This window comes from Mchenga conophoros, linkage group LG23 (assembly GCF_057382185.1).
Source record: "Mchenga conophoros isolate Kocher_MC1m ecotype Shallow Benthic linkage group LG23, M_conophoros_male_GT1.1, whole genome shotgun sequence".
NCBI lineage: Eukaryota > Metazoa > Chordata > Actinopteri > Cichliformes > Cichlidae > Mchenga > Mchenga conophoros.
This window is the reverse complement of record NC_140547.1, coordinates 32,566,423-32,583,440: the sequence shown is the minus strand read 5'-3', so window position 1 is coordinate 32,583,440 and position 17,018 is coordinate 32,566,423. Positions and strand designations below refer to the sequence as shown.

The following is a 17,018-nucleotide window of genomic DNA, read 5'->3' as shown; positions in this document are numbered from 1 at the left end:
TCATAAGATCAGTTTCAAGGGAATCTACTGAGTTTGTTTTATGCTCCTTACGTGTTTAATTCTTGGAGTCTTTTAATGCAGTTTTGCATGTTCTCTCTCTAATTTTCACATTTCTTGAAAGTAAATCTTTGCCTGAATATAAGGAAAGGCATATTGGGTCTACTTTAACTTTCATCTGACGCCAGGCTCAGATAGCTTGCCTTGAAGACTGTGAACTGGTGCTATATAAAATAAATGAAATAATATTATTATAGCTAAATAATATTGTTTACCCCCAAAATTACAGCAAAAATTGACCCAAAATTTTCCACAAATCCTGCCATTTTTAACGATTTCAAGCATTTAAAGTATATTCTAGTTTTTATCTTATTGAATTAAAAATATAGACTGTAACATAACGATGTCAGTTAATTATTAGGCTGTTTTAGACAAGACTGCATTGAAACTGGTTTGCAGATATCTCATATTTTGCATATTCTGTATATTTAGCAGTTGAATTAATGCTGAAATGTTGTCACATGAAGTTTTATGTTCAAAATCCACAGAATAGGCATCTCAAAAGATTGTTTCCTGTGACATGTTAAGACTTCCTATTGTACAGCTCATTGTTTTATTTCCTTCATTGGACATATTTCATTGTGTTTATTGACATTAAGAATACTTCCATTAAAGCAAAATTTGGGCAAAAAACTACTTGCTTGAAATCATTTCATAAGAAAAATCTATGATTGCTTGTATAAATATTTTATTTACAAAGTCACATACATTATAAAATGGGATATACAAAATCGTACCCACTCTACATACAGTACCAAAATCAGTATCTCATTTAAAGTTTGGATTGTATATGAGTAAAAAACGAAATAAGAAAAACAGAAGACAATCTATTAAAAGATAAACAGTAAAAAAGACTAAGGCAAGAAGAGAGTTTCGAGGTCTATGGTATTGATTAGATGGCCACCTTTTCTATGCCAACCTCTGAATCCTAGCTACCTTTGTGAAATATTGCTTTCCTCTATTTACAGCTTTTATAATATGGCTTTTTATGATTGATTGTAGTTGCCAGAGGAGGTGGCTGAGGTTTCTTTGTGTGATCAGCTGATGTCCTCAGAGTCACTGATGTCACTCAGGGAGCACAGGCTGCTCTTTAGCGTGCTTCCTGTTCCAGCTTCAGTTAGACCTGAGAGCCACACGACAACACACAGACAGCATGAGACAGAAGCTTCATACTCCAAATGTCAACATGTCCTCCTATGAAGACCACGAGAGGCAGTAAAACATTCATCTGCATTAAAGTGGCACTGACCTGATTTAAGACCCTTCTCTGTGGGGGTTCCCCAGACACTAGTGCTTCGTGATTCCAGGCTTTTCCTCATTGGTCCTGAATCCTGGGCTGGTTTTGACATATCCCGTCGGTCCTCTAAGGAGGAGACCATCCACTCGCTGCTCTCCTCTAGATCTGTGTACTGCCAGCAAGTATATTAGTGTTTCAGCATTATGGATCATTTTTAATTTTGCGATGACAGCTTACATTTTTATTTATGCAGTATCAAATCAAAGCAATCCACTGAGATCACATCATCTTACACTGAGTTCCTGAACCTCATCCGCCCTCTCTGGTAAGACGCTAACGCCACCTGGTGGTTTCTTGACTGCTCTCTCAGCAAACTGCTTCTCCATTTTTCTCGCCAGGTCACTGATTTTGTTTTCTGTAAAAAAGACATAACACACAATTTACACTTTAAGGCATTGTAACAATTCCTTGGAATCTTACATAACAAGCAAACTATGATAGCATAAACCACATCCTGTGAATGGTCTTTGATCAACAACCACTGATCAAAATCCAGATAGTACCATTCACAGGGAGTTGAGGAATGGCTATAACCACAGCACTAAGGGTGAACATGTATGCTGTATAATGTCATTTTACACAGATCCTTCAAAACATCAAACCTAACTAACCTTTCCCGTAGTTTTTCTTCTCCACATTGCCGTTCTGGTCTTTGTAATTCTGGAGGTCAGTCTCCTGCTGCTCGCTGACTTCTGACCAATCATCTTCCTCTTCATCGCTCTTTAGTTTTGTGACCGCAGTCTTGGTTACACCACCCACTTTGGAGTACTGAATGTTGGAGATAGGCGACTGCCTGAAAATAGCCTGCCTGTCCTGGACAGGACTGGCTTTGTCAGCTCTAGTTTGGATTTGGGTTGCTTGGTTAAATCTGGGTTGTGGTGATTTCCCCTGCTGGTGTTTTAGGGGCTGTTCCTCATCCTCTTCTGTGACATCATCCTCAGATTCCTCCTCTGAACTGAAGGGAGGAGTCCTTAAGAATGACACAAATAACAGTTTTTGCTGCACACAACTAAGTTGACAGTGATCAGAACAATGTTGCATTTAGTTTCTGTTTCAAATAACCGAGAAGTCAAAGTGTTAACTTTTTAAGTGTAAGAACTTCATTGATAATAAAGCCAGGGGTCTTAAACTTAAATGAGCTGTGGGCCAATGCTGGCACTGTCACTTCATTGGAGGGCCACTTTAGTGTTCAAGTAGGACACCCCCCCACCCCCCCACCCCCGGACATCAAACAAGAAAACACAGTGTTTTGTTTCAAGCATTGTATAACAGGTCAAAACTGCAAACGTGATCGCAATTTATTTCTCTCACTCGCAACTAACTGAAGCCTTTCACGGAACTGCCAAATAAACACACTACTCCTCTCTTTCTGGCCGGACACGTGGCAGCACTTCAGCTACCATTTTGTTCGTATTTAACAAAATAAAAGTCTACTTCAAGGGCCAGACTGCTTCATATTTATTCATGTCAAAATATGGGCCGCAAGTTTGAGACCCCTGAAAAAAGCCGTAGTTCCTAGTTGATGTTCAAAATGATACAACTTAAGCAGTCTATGACAAGTCAGCAGGAGGCTGACAATGTTCTTAACGGTATTTCAGACTTTGCAATTTCCTGGAAAATGATTACAAAATTGTTGATGTGTCACACTGCACTTGGAAGCACTTTCCTTACAAAAAATACCCCGGTCAGAGATGTGTTCCTTGCTGGGGGTGTTGGATGATCAGACCACATCAGCTGTGATATACAAGCCCCACCCCATCTGAATAAAGTGAACATCCTACACACTTTCACTGTTTGCATGTGTATCCAGCACTGAGTCTGATACAGGTTTACCTGCCACATCCTGACAGTACAACACCTGTTTTGTGCCCAATCGTTTCAAAAATGTTATTACAAAAAAAATCAAGAAAGAAAAAAAAAGAAAAAAATGGGAATTTCCAGAAACAACCAAATGGAACTGAAATAGAACATTTGTATTTTCCAAAGTGTTGGTCGTGATACTAAACTATTATTATGATTCTACACAGAGAAGAAAAGGAGACAGAAAATACTGAAGTAAGGTTACAAAAGACCTCAGCACCTGTGTGTCACAGCCTGTACTGACCCAGCCCAGCTGCTTCATGTGTGCTAGCATAGCATACTAGCCTTACAGCGAACGGATAGCACTCTATACTAAAGTCCAACCTACCCATTAGCTGGCTGCAGGCACTGGGGCTTAACAGCACACTGTTACCATGAAAACCATGACACACACAAACACACAACTCTGATTATGGCGACCTCTACCTTTTTGTTGCGGATGTCTTGCTGCTATGGTAACCATCTGCTATTTTATCACGTTAACATTCCTACTGGAGGTGCGAATGCAAACAGAAAAGAGAAGCAGAACTCAGCAAAGCTCACTACATATAGTCGTATTCTAAACAAATATTAAAAATATAAAATTCCCTGCAGCCTTGCTTTAGCACGGGTTCATTTATGCCTATAACCATGTTCACAACCAAGCACTGAGACATACTTAAATATACATCACTTTGATTTTTTTCAGTAAATGGCAAAAGTTTTGAACCTTAACTGTGCTCCACTGAACTGATGATGAACAGACCGGTGATATAAGTAACAGCGTGCTATATTTAAATGGTTCAAAACTGTGTGAGTTTTTTTTTCAATGGCTCATCAAAGATGACTTTAGAACATTTATCACAGCTATGATTAAACCATGTAAATACTGAGTGGACATTTATGGACAAACTATTCTTTTACAAAGACTGATAAATTAACTTGTTGTCATACTTGGTAGCAAAGCTCTTTAAGGCTGTCTTGGAGTTGGGTGTAGAGGTCTTGAATTGGGCGGTGGCCTTGGTCCTTGGTGCTGGCTGAGGGGTCTTAGGCTGTCTGATTGCAGAAGCAGACGCCCCCTGGCTGGCTCTGGAGGGCAGGCTGCTGGAGCGAGGGCGGATCTGCAACACTGAATGAAGAGAAAAACGAGTCAAGTAAACACAATTAGCAGCTCAGTCACTGACAGTGTGTCAGAACTTAAATCAGCTTATGTGGCAGCAAACAAGCTATAACAGATTACACCTACCTTATGGAAAGCACATGCAGTCATTGTCAAATAAAATAAAATTCAACTTTACCCACATGCGATGAAAAATTCTGATTGTAAAAGGAGCAGCAAATCTAACAGTAGCTCAAACAGCAATATAATTGACAAAAGCACAGTGTATTATTTCTTGTTGGTTAAGAAGATGATCTCATGCACTAAGAGGCTTTTGGATGATTAAGAACTGGAAAGCACCTTGAACAGGGTGTCTGGATCTAGGCTGAGAGTATGCAGCAGGATTGCTGGTGCTTTGAGCACCCAGCTTCTGCTCCACAATGCTCTTTATCTCTTCCCGGTGGTTCCAGTAGGCAGACATCGACTTTGCAACACTCTCCCGCTTTGAATCCAGCTTGGACAGAATCGCAGTGAGCTCCTTGTTCTTTAGACCGCTCTGATCCTTTTAAAAGAGGTAGAGGGAATAACATTAGCATTACAGATTAGCATAAGGGTACATATTCTTCCTTGTATTGCTCATTAGGAATATGCAACATACAGGCTTGACCCCCAAGTTCTCCAGCTTCTTGATCAGAGCCTGTTCAAGCTCTGCTTGTATCTCTCTCTTTATGTTGGAGTTCCTTTTCAAAACACTTGTGTTCACCCTTGGCTTCTTCTCTGGAGCCGGCTCAGGCGTCTTCTCCACCACCTTTCTGTCTGACTGGCTGCTCGAGTCTGTAAAGGACATCTCAGTCAGTCAGTCGAGCTGTTCAGGACATTCATGGTCCAATTACAGACAGCAAACGGGAAATAAAAGAATACAATGAGCATGCATTTGGCAGTTTTCACAGGAAGCTCCAAACCACAGGTGGAGTTGGGTAGATGTGACTGCAGAGGAGGAGAATGTCTCTAAGTTTATTTGTCAACAACAAGGCAACAAGATGATGAATGGACATGATGATGACAGCATCACAGAATATACACAGGCCAAGAGTTGGCTTTCCAAAATGCTTTAGTGTACTAAGGTCATCTTAACGTCCTTTGTGTCAGTACAGAATAAGATGATCTCAGTCCAAATGCACTCATTGAAAACGGTCACTCAGAGGAGACTGATTTATCCATGCAGCAGCAGCATGCAATCAGCTGGATCTGCTGGTTTTAATGTCTTTAGTGTATTTTACCTTTCTCCTCTTCTGACACCTCCTGAATAGGATCCAGCTTAAGAACAGAGACTGGCTCCTCTAATTGGACAGCATGAGGTCCAGGTAAGTCAGAAGGTCAGATAAAATGAATACTGAGTATGAGCAGTAGAAAAACAACACAAAACGCTAAATCTTTTGTGCACAAAAGCACATGCACAGCCTCACTGGGAGTGACAAATGTTGCTTCTGCTGGCACGCTTCTATTAACTTACCGACTACAATTCTTCTTTGTTTAGGTTCCAAAGCCGGAGGACTGACAGTGACTGAAAAACAGAAACAAAGATGAAAAGTGTGGCATTAAGATCAGAAATGTTATTTCCTTGTTATAGCATTACAGTATAAACTATATATAGACTATATGCTCAGAGTTATACCACTGCTTCCACTATATCAATGTAATTTCATATGTGATACAAACTTTTCCAGATACCATCATGCAGATGAGATGCATAAATAACTACTTTAGCTTTTGGTGTTTCAGAGTAATATATATGAAAGTTTGATTTTAAAGACCGCTTCATTTCTGCTCATGGTGGTTCTGTGCTGGACAGGTCCTCTGTACAACTGACAAGATGAAGTGATGATTGAGTGTTACTCAAGGCTGATGCGTTTTTACCACAGACAGATTAACTTGTGCCACAATGTCTGGAAGAATAAATCCAAATTGAAATTGTCTGACAGAAAATGAATGCAAACAAACCACAGAAAAGTGTCATCATTTCTGTAAGAGCAGCACAGTTGGCATATTAGGACACAATGACTCCTTATAGCCCTTTGTCTGTTTTTTCTAACACAGCATAAGAGTTGATTATTTATTATTTTGGACGTGTAGTTTAATTTATTGCTGGTTTATTTACTTATTTTTTTTGTGATGCCAGTAAAATGATTTATAATCTACATACTGCTGACCAAAAGGTGACTTACTGTAAACCTATATAAAGGCCTAGCACCAATGTTCCCTAATTTTTCATGTGTCTGAGAAAACACACAAGCTCCCTGAGCGGTCCCTTGGACCACTGTGAGCAACAACAGACGTGTGCACTGTGGTCACGCCAGCATCGAATCCATCCAAGTTACATGGTTTATTAAAATAATCAAATTACAGCATTTACATTTATGTTAGACTACTTTTAATTAACTGCTTTAGCCCACTTACAATGAAAATTTAAAAAAATCTTGTTCATGACCTGTGTAGTATGTTAACACTATTGGAAGTAAAAATAACTTGAACTCCAATTTTGAAAACACAACTTTCTTTCTTTTTTTTATTTTTATAAAGCTCTGACTTGTATTATGAGTCTATGGTCTGGGAGAGAGTCCTGTAACTGTTTGTCTGCAAATTACAGTATACAGTGGCTTACAAAAGTATTTGGTCCCCTTGAACTTTCCCACATTTTGTCACATCTCAAAACACCGCCGTCACTCCTAAAACTTCCCCCTTCCTAAACAACTAAATGCCATGTTGCCATATCATTTTTTGATTGGTTGACATGGTACATTTTTCCACCAATAGGAAAGGGTGGGGTGTTTTTTTTTGGTTTTGCTTTTGCTCACAGGCGGAGAGCGCTTTCCTTATAAAACACAGTTTTTACCGTTTCTTCCCGCAGTAAATATAAACAACGATAGTATTCAGGAAAAAAACCCAAACATTGCAGATATTTTTATCATAACTCTGGTTTTACATGGCCTATCAACACAATTTAAAAACTGGTATAAAGTCCACACTTTTTCCATCAATTGTTCCATCTGTCCTGCTCACATCTCCAGTGGTTGTACACGTTGTCATTAACGTGGCTTCACTCCACATCAGCCACGCCGCTTTGCTAGCTAAAACACCGGTGTCGGCACATAAGGACGCTGCCATAGCCTGTCAACAACGTTGATTAGCTGCGTATATACGAATGTGAATCGCATTATTGGCTGGAGCAGCCAGTCACTGACTGACTCACACTGCAAAACAGAATGAATTGTTAACGTATTTATTTTAATTTCAATTCAGGTCAGATTTTTGTTTTGTTTTTTGTGCGCAATGCAGATTTTCTGTGCACAGAGACTGTGCCAGCCGTGCGCGATTACGCACGCGCACAGCTTAGAACCCTAGCACCACTCTAAATACAGGCATCTATTACTGAATAGACAATTCTATGCTTCAAACACAGGTGGCTGTTCCAGCAAAAACAGATGTGATGTAGAAAGGCAGTGGAGTGGTTGCACATCGCTAATGCAAGCACACACAAGCTACAGGAGAATGCCACCTACAGCTGTGACTGTGGTATTATTAAAAGGAATCCATACCTGGTACTTCAGCTACTTTTGTAGGTGGATTTGAGGAAATGGTCTTTATCTGGGGAAGAAAACAAATGTCACTTACTAGATCACATGATCCAGTATCTTCAAGGATTTCTTGGTTTATAATCTAAAAACTGAACTACTCCAGGAAAAGCACAAGTAGCTTCCAGCCAAATGTACACTATCTCATGTCAATACAAGCCCATGTAGCAAATACAGGATATCCTTAACAAGCACCGGACCCGCGCCTTACTTCCTCGATACAATATAATTGTGCAGTGAGGCGATTACTGTGCCACTGTGATTGTGTGAGCTAACCTGCTCCCTCTGAGCCTTGATGGTTTGCTCCTTTTCCTGCAGCCTCTTCCTCATCTCCTGCTGCTGCCTCTGGCTTTGCTCCTGGTACTCTGATAAAGACGACTGCATTTTGCTCAGCTCATTCAGCAGCTGGAAGACAACGGGAAGAGGATGAATTTTCCGGCTGGTTCATTTCAAAAGAAGCTTGTTTAATACTGCATATGCTTTAATCAGGATGAACATTAAAGCATACCTGATTCTTTTCAGACTCGTGTTGAACCTTCATTTCTTGCAGTCTGGATTCCCACTTCTTATCCTATAAGAGTCATTTTTAGCAATTTAAGTGGCATTAAAAATAAAATCGCTTTGGGGTTTGCAACAATCTCAGGACTGACCTGTTTCTTCAGCTGGTGTTCCAGCTTTTGGATGGCTTGGATCTCTTTGTACGTGTCCACATCTCTCTCTGGCTGTGAGTGCACAGGGCTGGCTGACCTTTCATGCTTGGCTGTCTGATTCTGATTTACTTCCTATGAATGGAAACAGATAAGAAAGATTATAGGAATGATTAAGACACCCTGAAGATCAAATCAGTGGTATACAAAAAAATACTGATTTCATACATTGAGAGCCTGAATATTTCGGTTGTAAAGAAATTCCATCTCTCTGCGCATGCCGTCCCTGCTGTCTTCTATCTTTCTGTCCATGCGCGCCATCTCCTCGGCCTTAAAACGGTCCAATTCTCTCAACAGGTCTTTGTGCATCGATTGTTGTTCTTTTTCCTAGAATCACAACCGTTAACATGAGCTTCATTAGTGACCACGAAGCTCTCAAAAAAAAGCTTTCGCACTGTGATCCATATCTTACAATAAAATAGCAGCATTTTGTGATGACAGTGTTACAAAGTGAGATTAGTGGATAAGCTAGGAATATAGACAGTATGGAAAATTGCCGTTTTAAAAAAAGAGCTATTTCTAAAGTGATTCTGACTTGAATTTATTTTCTGGCAATGCAGTAATACAGTGTAACAGGGGTATTGGGATCAGTAGTGTCATCATTTCAGTTGCTGTTTTTGATTAGGAAGAAAAAGGATGTCATGTGCTTTTCTGGACCACAGGAGGGCCACAGTGCTACAAGCTAATCCAAAAGTCTATTATCTATTATTATAGGATATAGTGTACAATCTAAAGCACCTTGAGTCGACTGTTGTTGTGATTTGGCGCTATATAAATAAAATTGAATTGAATTGAAGTCAAGCTCCATCATGCTGTAAGATTGTGTCAGTGCCCCAGAAAAGTGTTACCTTCACTTTAGCCAAGGCACCATTGATGCTAAAAAGTACACTGAGATCTTAAAACATCATGTAAAGGCTTCAAGACACTTTTTTCCATGAGTATCTCACAAAGCTGAGAACCCTTTTGGCATAACAACATTGCACATCTTACACCTGTAAGAAGAACCTTTTTCTTCTTTTTATTAAGAGTTTTCCAAATAGTAAATATTGTATTATTTTATTGTAACCCAGGCCAAAGATAATTTACAAATCACAGCTTTCAGTTTTATTTGATTAATGTTTTCTGATTAAAGTTCAGATGTTGCTTTGTGATCCTACCTGAGCTATTTTGGCTTCTAACACCTGCTGTTGCTGAACAATCTGTTCCTTCAGACTGCTGATCTCCAGTTTGAGACTATTAATCTCAGATTTCTGCTCACTGTGGGAGTTCAGCTCTGAAAAGACAAGTGACAGTGACATCCAGTGGCTTGTAAAAGTATTCGGCCCCCTTGAACTTTCCCACATTTTGTCACATTACTTCCACAAACATGAATCAATGTTATTGGAATTCCACTTGAAAGACCAATACAAAGTGGTGTACACGTGAGAAGTGGAACGAAAATCATACATGATTCCAAAAATTTTTTACAAATAAATAACTGCAAAGTGGGGTGTGCGTAATTATTCAGCCCCCTTTGGTCTGAGTGCAGTCAGTTGCCCATAGACATTGCCTGATGAGTGCTAATGACTAAATAGAGTGCACCTGTGTATAATCTAATGTCAGTACAAATACAGCTGCTCTGTGACGGCCTCAGAGGTTGTCTAAGAGAATATTGGGAGCAACAACACCTTGAAGTCCAAAGAACACACCAGACAGGTCAGGGATAAAGTTATTGAGAAATTTAAAGCAGGCTTAGGCTACAAAAAGATTTCCCAAGCCTTGAACATCCCACGGAGCACTGTGCAAGCGATCATTCAGAAATGGAAGGAGTATGGCACAACTGTAAACCTACCAAGAAAAGGCCGTCCACCTAAACTCACAGGCCGAACAAGGCTGATCAGAAATGCAGCCAAGAGGCCCATGGTGACTCTGGACGAGCTGCAGAGATCTACAGCTCAGGTGGGGGAATCTGTCCATAGGACAACTATTAGTCGTGCACTGCACAAAGTTGGCCTTTATGGAAGAGTGGCAAGAAGAAAGCCACTGTTAACAGAAAACCATTAAAAAGTCCTGTTTGCAGTTTGACACAAGCCATGTGGGGGACACAGCAAACATGTGGAAGAAGGTGCTCTGGTCAGATGAGACCAAAATGCAAAACGCTATGTGTGGCGGAAAACTAACACTGCACATCACTCTGAACACACCATCCCCACTGTCACATATGGTGGTGGCAGCATCATGCTCCGCTTCTCTTCAGCAGGGACAGGGAAGCTGGTCAGAGTTGATGGGACGATGGATGGAGCCAAATACAGGGCAGTCTTGGAAGAAAACCTCTTGGAGTCTGCAAAAGACTTGAGACTGGGGCGGAGGTTCACCTTCCAGCAGGACAACGACCCTAAACATAAAGCCAGGCCAACAATGGAACGGTTCAAAACAAAATATATCCATGTGTTAGAATGGCCCAGTCAGGAGGACTCAGGGCTGTGTGTCGGACAGGGTCGTCTGCAGTACGGGGGCCCCACAGGGAACGGTTCTGGCTCCGTTCCTCTTCACCATCTACACTGCAGACTTCTCCCACAATTCCACCCAGTGCTTCCTGCAGAAGTTCTCTGATGACTCTGCAATAGTCGGCCTCATCACTGATGGGGACGACAAGGAGTACAGAGGACTGACTCAAGACTTTGTGGACTGGTGCCAGCTGAACTACCTCCAGATCAACGCCAGTAAAACCAAGGAGCTGGTAGTAGACTTCCGCAGGCACAAGCATTCTCCACTGCAACCACTGAACATCCAAGGTATGGACATTGAGGCTGTGGACAGCTACAGGTACCTTGGTGTTCATCTGAACAATAGACTGGACTGGACTCATAACTCAGACGCCCTCTACAGGAAAGGGCAGAGCAGGCTGTACCTGCTGCGGAGACTCAGGTCATTTGGAGTGGAGGGCCCACTCCTGAAGAAATTCTATGACTCTGTTGTGGCTTCTGCTATCTTTTATGGCGTGGTCTGCTGGGGCGGCAGCATCTCTGCTGGGGACAGGAAGAGACTGAACAGGGTGATCCGAAGGGCTAGCTCTGTTCTAGGATGCCCTCTGGACCCAGTGGAGGTGGTGAGTGACAGGAGAATGGCGGCTAAGCTGTCATCCCTGATGGACAACATCTCCCACCCCATGCAGCAGACTGTGACAGCACTGAGCAGCTCCTTCAGTGGGAGACTGCGGCACCCACGGTGTGGGACGGAGAGATTTCGCAGGTCTTTCCTCCCCACTGCTGTCAGACTCCATAATAAAGACTTTAACTGATCAAGCACACACATCCATACATATGCAATAATACTAAGTGCAATAATCCTTTCTGTCATCGTTGTATTTTTACTCAGTTGTATATAGTATTTGTATTTGTATTCTATTTTTATCTTATTGTATATTTATTTTATTTTATTCTACTGTATATAGTATTTTATTCTATTCTGTACAGTTGTGTACTGTATTTATTCTTATTGTATTCTAATTTTTGCCTCATAACTTTTGCACTGTCCACTCCTGCTGTGACAAAACAAATTTCCCACGTGTGGGACTAATAAAGGTTATTTTATCTTATCTTATCAAAGTCCAGATCTAAATTCAATCGAGAATCTGGCCAAGATCTGAAAACTGCTGTTTACAAACGCTGTCCATCTAATCTGACTGAGCTGGAGCTGTTTTGCAAAGGAGAATGGGCAAAGATTTCAGTCTCTAGATGTGCAAAGCTGGTAGAGACATACCCTAAAAGACTGGCAGCTGTCATTGCAGCAAAAGGTGGTTCTACAAAGTATTGACTCAGGGGGGTGAATAATTATGCACACCCCACTTTGCAGTTATTTATTTGTAAAAAATGTTTGGAATCATGTATGATGTGACAAAATGTGGAACAGTCCAAGGGGGCCGAATACTTTTGCAAGCCACTGTAACTGCATGTAAGCATGTTATCAACATGCTTCATATTTTTCCTCCATGTCGTTCTTCAGATCAATCCTAACTTCACTTACTGCTCTCGTACTCATCAGGGTGCCTCCGCTGCATGTGATTCTGCAGAAAGGAGGCATTGAGGAACGATTTCTCACAATGCAGGCACTAAAAGCAAGAAAGAACACAAAAATGCATTAATCAAATTGGCTGCAGAAATAAATCACTACGTAATAACTCAAAATTTATAATAAAAAAATCTTTAATATCTCATCATAAACACACCAATGCTACTATTATTTTACCACACTGTGGTGGACAGTGCTCTCTTTTATGCTGCAGTGTATTAAGACTGCATAACACACGCTTACAGGCACCAACAGCTGGAGACCTGACAGCTTTGTAGTCAAGCTGCATATATAGTTGGTGTATTGTAACGTCAATTATCTGCGGACTAATCTGCTCAGTCAAAAAACAGACAGGTGGACTGTCCAATGGGACCCAAGCAGACACTAGCGGACTAAAAGTTTTTTTTGTCTGTCAGTGCAGCCTGACAGACAAAAACACCAAGTGGCTGATGTTGGCAGGAGACTGGACTTACTTAGGACTCTGGAGGAGAGAGAGCACATTGAACAGACACCCTCTCCACAGCCTCCTTGCTGGCAGAGGAACAGCAATCACTTACACCTTCTCTTACTAAGGAAGAGCTTTATGAATCAGCTTTATTTTATCAAGTAATTGCACAATAAAATAAAGAAATGCTATTTTATAACTTTTTGTTTTTTTCTCCTTAAAGAAGTTACAATAGTAACAAAATAAGGTAGCAGTTAAAGAACTGTATCAGTAAGAATATTATCAGTACCCTTAAAATTTTTAAAAATATCCATCTTTATGTGAGGCGTTTCATTTTGCATAAATTGCAACTGAGGAATCTGTGATAACCGATCTTACAAACTGATACTAATTCCTAAGATTTCACAAATGTAGTGGAGCAAACCACCTGTCTGTGTGTTCATGAATGCAGCATGTGTTTGATTCAGACAGAGCCCAGCAACATAAACATGCTCCAAACAGAAGCATCCTGAGTTTAGGCTCATGTTTCCAAACAGACACATAGCATGAGTGATGATCATGTTTCCCTGCGGCAGACATCGCCACACACCAGCTCACACACACGCTACATTTAACACTGCCTCTGATTGTTCCTGGGACTAAATATTGCTACAGATATGTTGTCAAAACATATGTTAGCAAAAACTCAAATGCAGTCATGTGACTTGGAGGGGCTCATTCAAATTACTGGTTAGGAGTAACTCTGAAAAATTAGGAGTCAAATTAAATTAGTCTTCAAAGACAGCAGTGTGGGTTCATGTTGTAGAAATATGGCACCAAAGTAGCAAAGGTCCTCAAAGGACACATGCACATGGCCTCGCTATCAATAATTGAACCAGCTCTGTTAGCTGAGCTTCTAGCGCACACCTAGCAACCACATGCTCTCATGACACACTATATCTGTTGCCTTGGGAACAGCCTAGCCAGGTCAGAGCTAGTTGTTCACCTGAAGAGGACAGGAAGCTTTTTTTTATTTGTGTGATAAATAACCTACAGGGACAGCATTCACAGACATGCGATGAGATGGCAGATGGGTTTGCTTTCCTTTTAAGATTAAAAAAAAATACACTAATTGCCACTAATTGACACCATCTGCTCAGCAGCTTTAAATCTGATTTTTCCTGCATGAAAACAAAGATTATTAGAACTTGACTGTGGTTAGGACATAACAACTGCTTTCAGAGCTGCGAATTTCCTTGGGCCATGCTAAAAGCTTTCCATTTCTCCCGTGAAACCCTGTTGTGAAATGCACAAAGCCAAAGATGTGAATAGGTTTCAGGAACAATGACAGACTTGGGCCTTCGGAGAGGAAAAAAGAGGGTGGGGGTGGATGTCTGCTGCCACACATATATTAAATTCAAACAGCTCCAATAGCCCTCAAAGAGAAAGCGTTTAGCCTGTCAACGGTACCTTGTGGCTGCTGATGATTCGTGGGGCGAGCAGCGACTGCTGGGTGCGAATAACCTTCTTTCGCTGCTTGAGCTCTGCAGTCAGCGCCTTCACCTTCTCCTCCTGCTTCTTCTGCTGAACCAGCAGCTGCTCACGCTCCCTGGCGGTGGCCGACAGCCTCTCCTCCGCCGCACGCAGATTGAGGGAGAGAAAGTCCTGGCAGTGGAGGAGCCACTCCACCGTGAGCTGAGCAAGGCGCAAGAGCTTCAGCAGAGCTGGGTCCACGGGGGTCTGGCACCGCTGGCATCGCTCCCCCTCCAAGCTGCAGAAGGTCACCATGCTGATGTGCTCCTGAAGGGCATCCACATCCAGCTGGCTCACTACTAAGTCTACATCCACTGCATTGATCCGCCGCCAGTCCACGCTTTCTCTGCGTGGGCGGAACTTGAAAGGGAGAAAGGCGGAGGTGGTGCTGGACGGAGTCATGCCTGGTGCAGATGATGCTGTGTGGCCGTTTACAATGTTCTGGCTGAGAGGAGAATTCAGAAGAGAGGGGATCCCAGCTGACGAGTGGGTCCCCTGGGTGTCACTGGTGTACGGGTAGTAGACTCCCTCGTGAAATGGCTGAAAAAAAGAGGAGAGAAAGGGATGGAGTCACATTAGCATCAAATACAATCACTAGGAGAGAGAAAGAAAGACATACATCAAGAAGCATCTGCTTCAGCGAGGTAACAGCAGAGCACAGATTCCACCACTTCCTGCTCAGCCTCCTTCTACCTATGTTGCTGCTGCTGTCCTCACACAGCCAATCGCCCTTACCATCTTCGACTGGTTTTGCCTTTACTCGAAGAAACAGATCAAAGAGCCGTCACTCCTCTCCGGTTCCGCCCCCGTTGCTAAAGCAGCACAAAGCGACAAGCAAGATTAGGCGTCCGCCCCGTTACCTTGGAGACAGCGGCGAGCGTCCCTGGGGAGAAACGTTATCTAAACAGCGACCAACAAAACGTGTCCACACAGTTCACAGTGCGCTGTAACCTGCAGTACATATCAGCTTATTCTGTACAACAAAGTCTCCTCACTCACCTCCATCTAAACGGTGTGAAACAGAATAAAAGGCGAACTAACGTACCTGCGGAGGAGCACGAGGGAGGTTCAGGAAAACGTTTTCCATGCTAACAGCAAATACAGTTAATCTGTCGGAATCACGTCTCTAAACAGTCATTTCAAGTTCGGGCAGGCTTTTGTTTTATTCCCCTGCTTGATCTCAAGTCAAACAACAGCAGGCATGCTTGAGCTTGTCCTTCTTAATACTTCAAGTTACGGTTTAGAAAAAAAGAGAGACCAGAATAGCCGCTAGCTAAAAAAAAAAAAGAACAACTCTTTGAAATCTTTTCATTCCTGCCTGTCTGGGTAACGGACATTTTTCTTAAGTCAATATTAAACCTTATTACACGTCACTAACACCTGTGAATATTTAATCTTAAGTTTGACATTGGACTACCACATGAAAAATAACTTACCTGGAAGATTGTGATTTTAATTCGTGGCCTTTAAAAAAGTTTATTTTCGACGAGATCCCAGGCGATTTGAGGGTGACGTAGCTGCTGGTCTCCACATTCCTAAATGCCTGCTCCGAAAAGACAACGGTCAAGACAGACGTAATAAATACGACACTTCCTCGTTTGCCTTTAAAATAAAATGCCAATGCAGAAAAGTTTAAGCTAAATTTAAACCTTTTTATTTCATTTTACAGAAACGCAGTAGTACAATGTTCCCAAACATTAGCCATATGCTATATGTTTAACCTCAGCTTTTTTTTCTGACTGAGCCGTCATTTTCTTTTATTTTTATGAATTACATTTGTAATTTTTAGCGATATTCAATTCAGGTTCATGTCTTATTTTACTGCGGAAACTCCAATTCACTGATCCGAGTAGAAACACATCTGTCACTCTGAAAAGTCTATTTCCAGCTTCGATACCAAAGCTTTCCAAGAATTACTACGAACCTGTACTTTGGCGAAGTAAACACATTATTTCCGGTGTTATCCGGCGTGAGTTTGACGCATCTCGCAGTAAGAAGTGGGGGAAGGGAGCAGCTGTTCAATTTGGGGCTGAATAGGGGTGTAGAATCTTCCCACTTCAGCGGAAGGAAATAACTTTAAACACATTTAAAAACACAAAAAGAGAGCACATTAGAAGAAATTGTGAGACACCTGCATATCTACAGGGACGCAAAAGCACCATGTATAGATGCATGTGAAGATTTTGAAAACTTTCCGATCCTCTAACCTACAGCATGCCAGGCTTGCAGAAAGACTCCACCTTGTGGTTGTTTCCTTTTGCCTTTTTTGTTTGCGTCTTTATTACATTATTTCGTCCTTTCTTTTCAGTTCCATAGAAGACGAAGGAACAAAAATAAAAACACACGTTCAAGCGGATTTGAACTTCTCGTGATCGTTGTT

The 17,018-nt window shown here is 41.6% G+C and overlaps 1 protein-coding gene across 6 annotated transcripts; it reads right to left on the bottom strand.

Annotated features, from left to right (window-relative positions):
- Nucleotides 1–728: 728 nt before the first annotated feature.
- dzip1 (DAZ interacting zinc finger protein 1) lies at nucleotides 729–16,580 on the bottom strand. Of its 6 annotated transcripts, XM_085264970.1 has the most exons (20): nucleotides 16,563–16,580; nucleotides 16,075–16,181; nucleotides 15,374–15,450; nucleotides 14,576–15,178; nucleotides 12,637–12,721; nucleotides 9,789–9,904; nucleotides 8,800–8,958; nucleotides 8,575–8,706; nucleotides 8,433–8,495; nucleotides 8,201–8,329; nucleotides 7,889–7,937; nucleotides 5,806–5,856; nucleotides 5,573–5,632; nucleotides 4,951–5,126; nucleotides 4,653–4,854; nucleotides 4,148–4,322; nucleotides 1,966–2,324; nucleotides 1,588–1,709; nucleotides 1,307–1,466; nucleotides 729–1,180 (listed from the first exon to the last, which is right to left on the bottom strand). In XM_085264970.1, exons 3-20 carry the CDS (start codon nucleotides 15,374–15,376, stop codon nucleotides 1,095–1,097), a joined length of 2,730 nt encoding a protein of 909 aa, XP_085121096.1. In that variant the 5' UTR covers nucleotides 15,377–15,450; nucleotides 16,075–16,181; nucleotides 16,563–16,580; the 3' UTR covers nucleotides 729–1,094. The 6 variants fall into 6 exon arrangements, with proteins under 6 accessions (XP_085121096.1, XP_085121097.1, XP_085121098.1 ...); XM_085264971.1 differs by lacking the exon at nucleotides 16,563–16,580 and having other exon boundaries at nucleotides 15,374–15,521; nucleotides 16,075–16,183; XM_085264972.1 differs by lacking the exons at nucleotides 16,075–16,181; nucleotides 16,563–16,580 and adding an exon at nucleotides 15,684–15,993.
- Nucleotides 16,581–17,018: the final 438 nt, after the last annotated feature.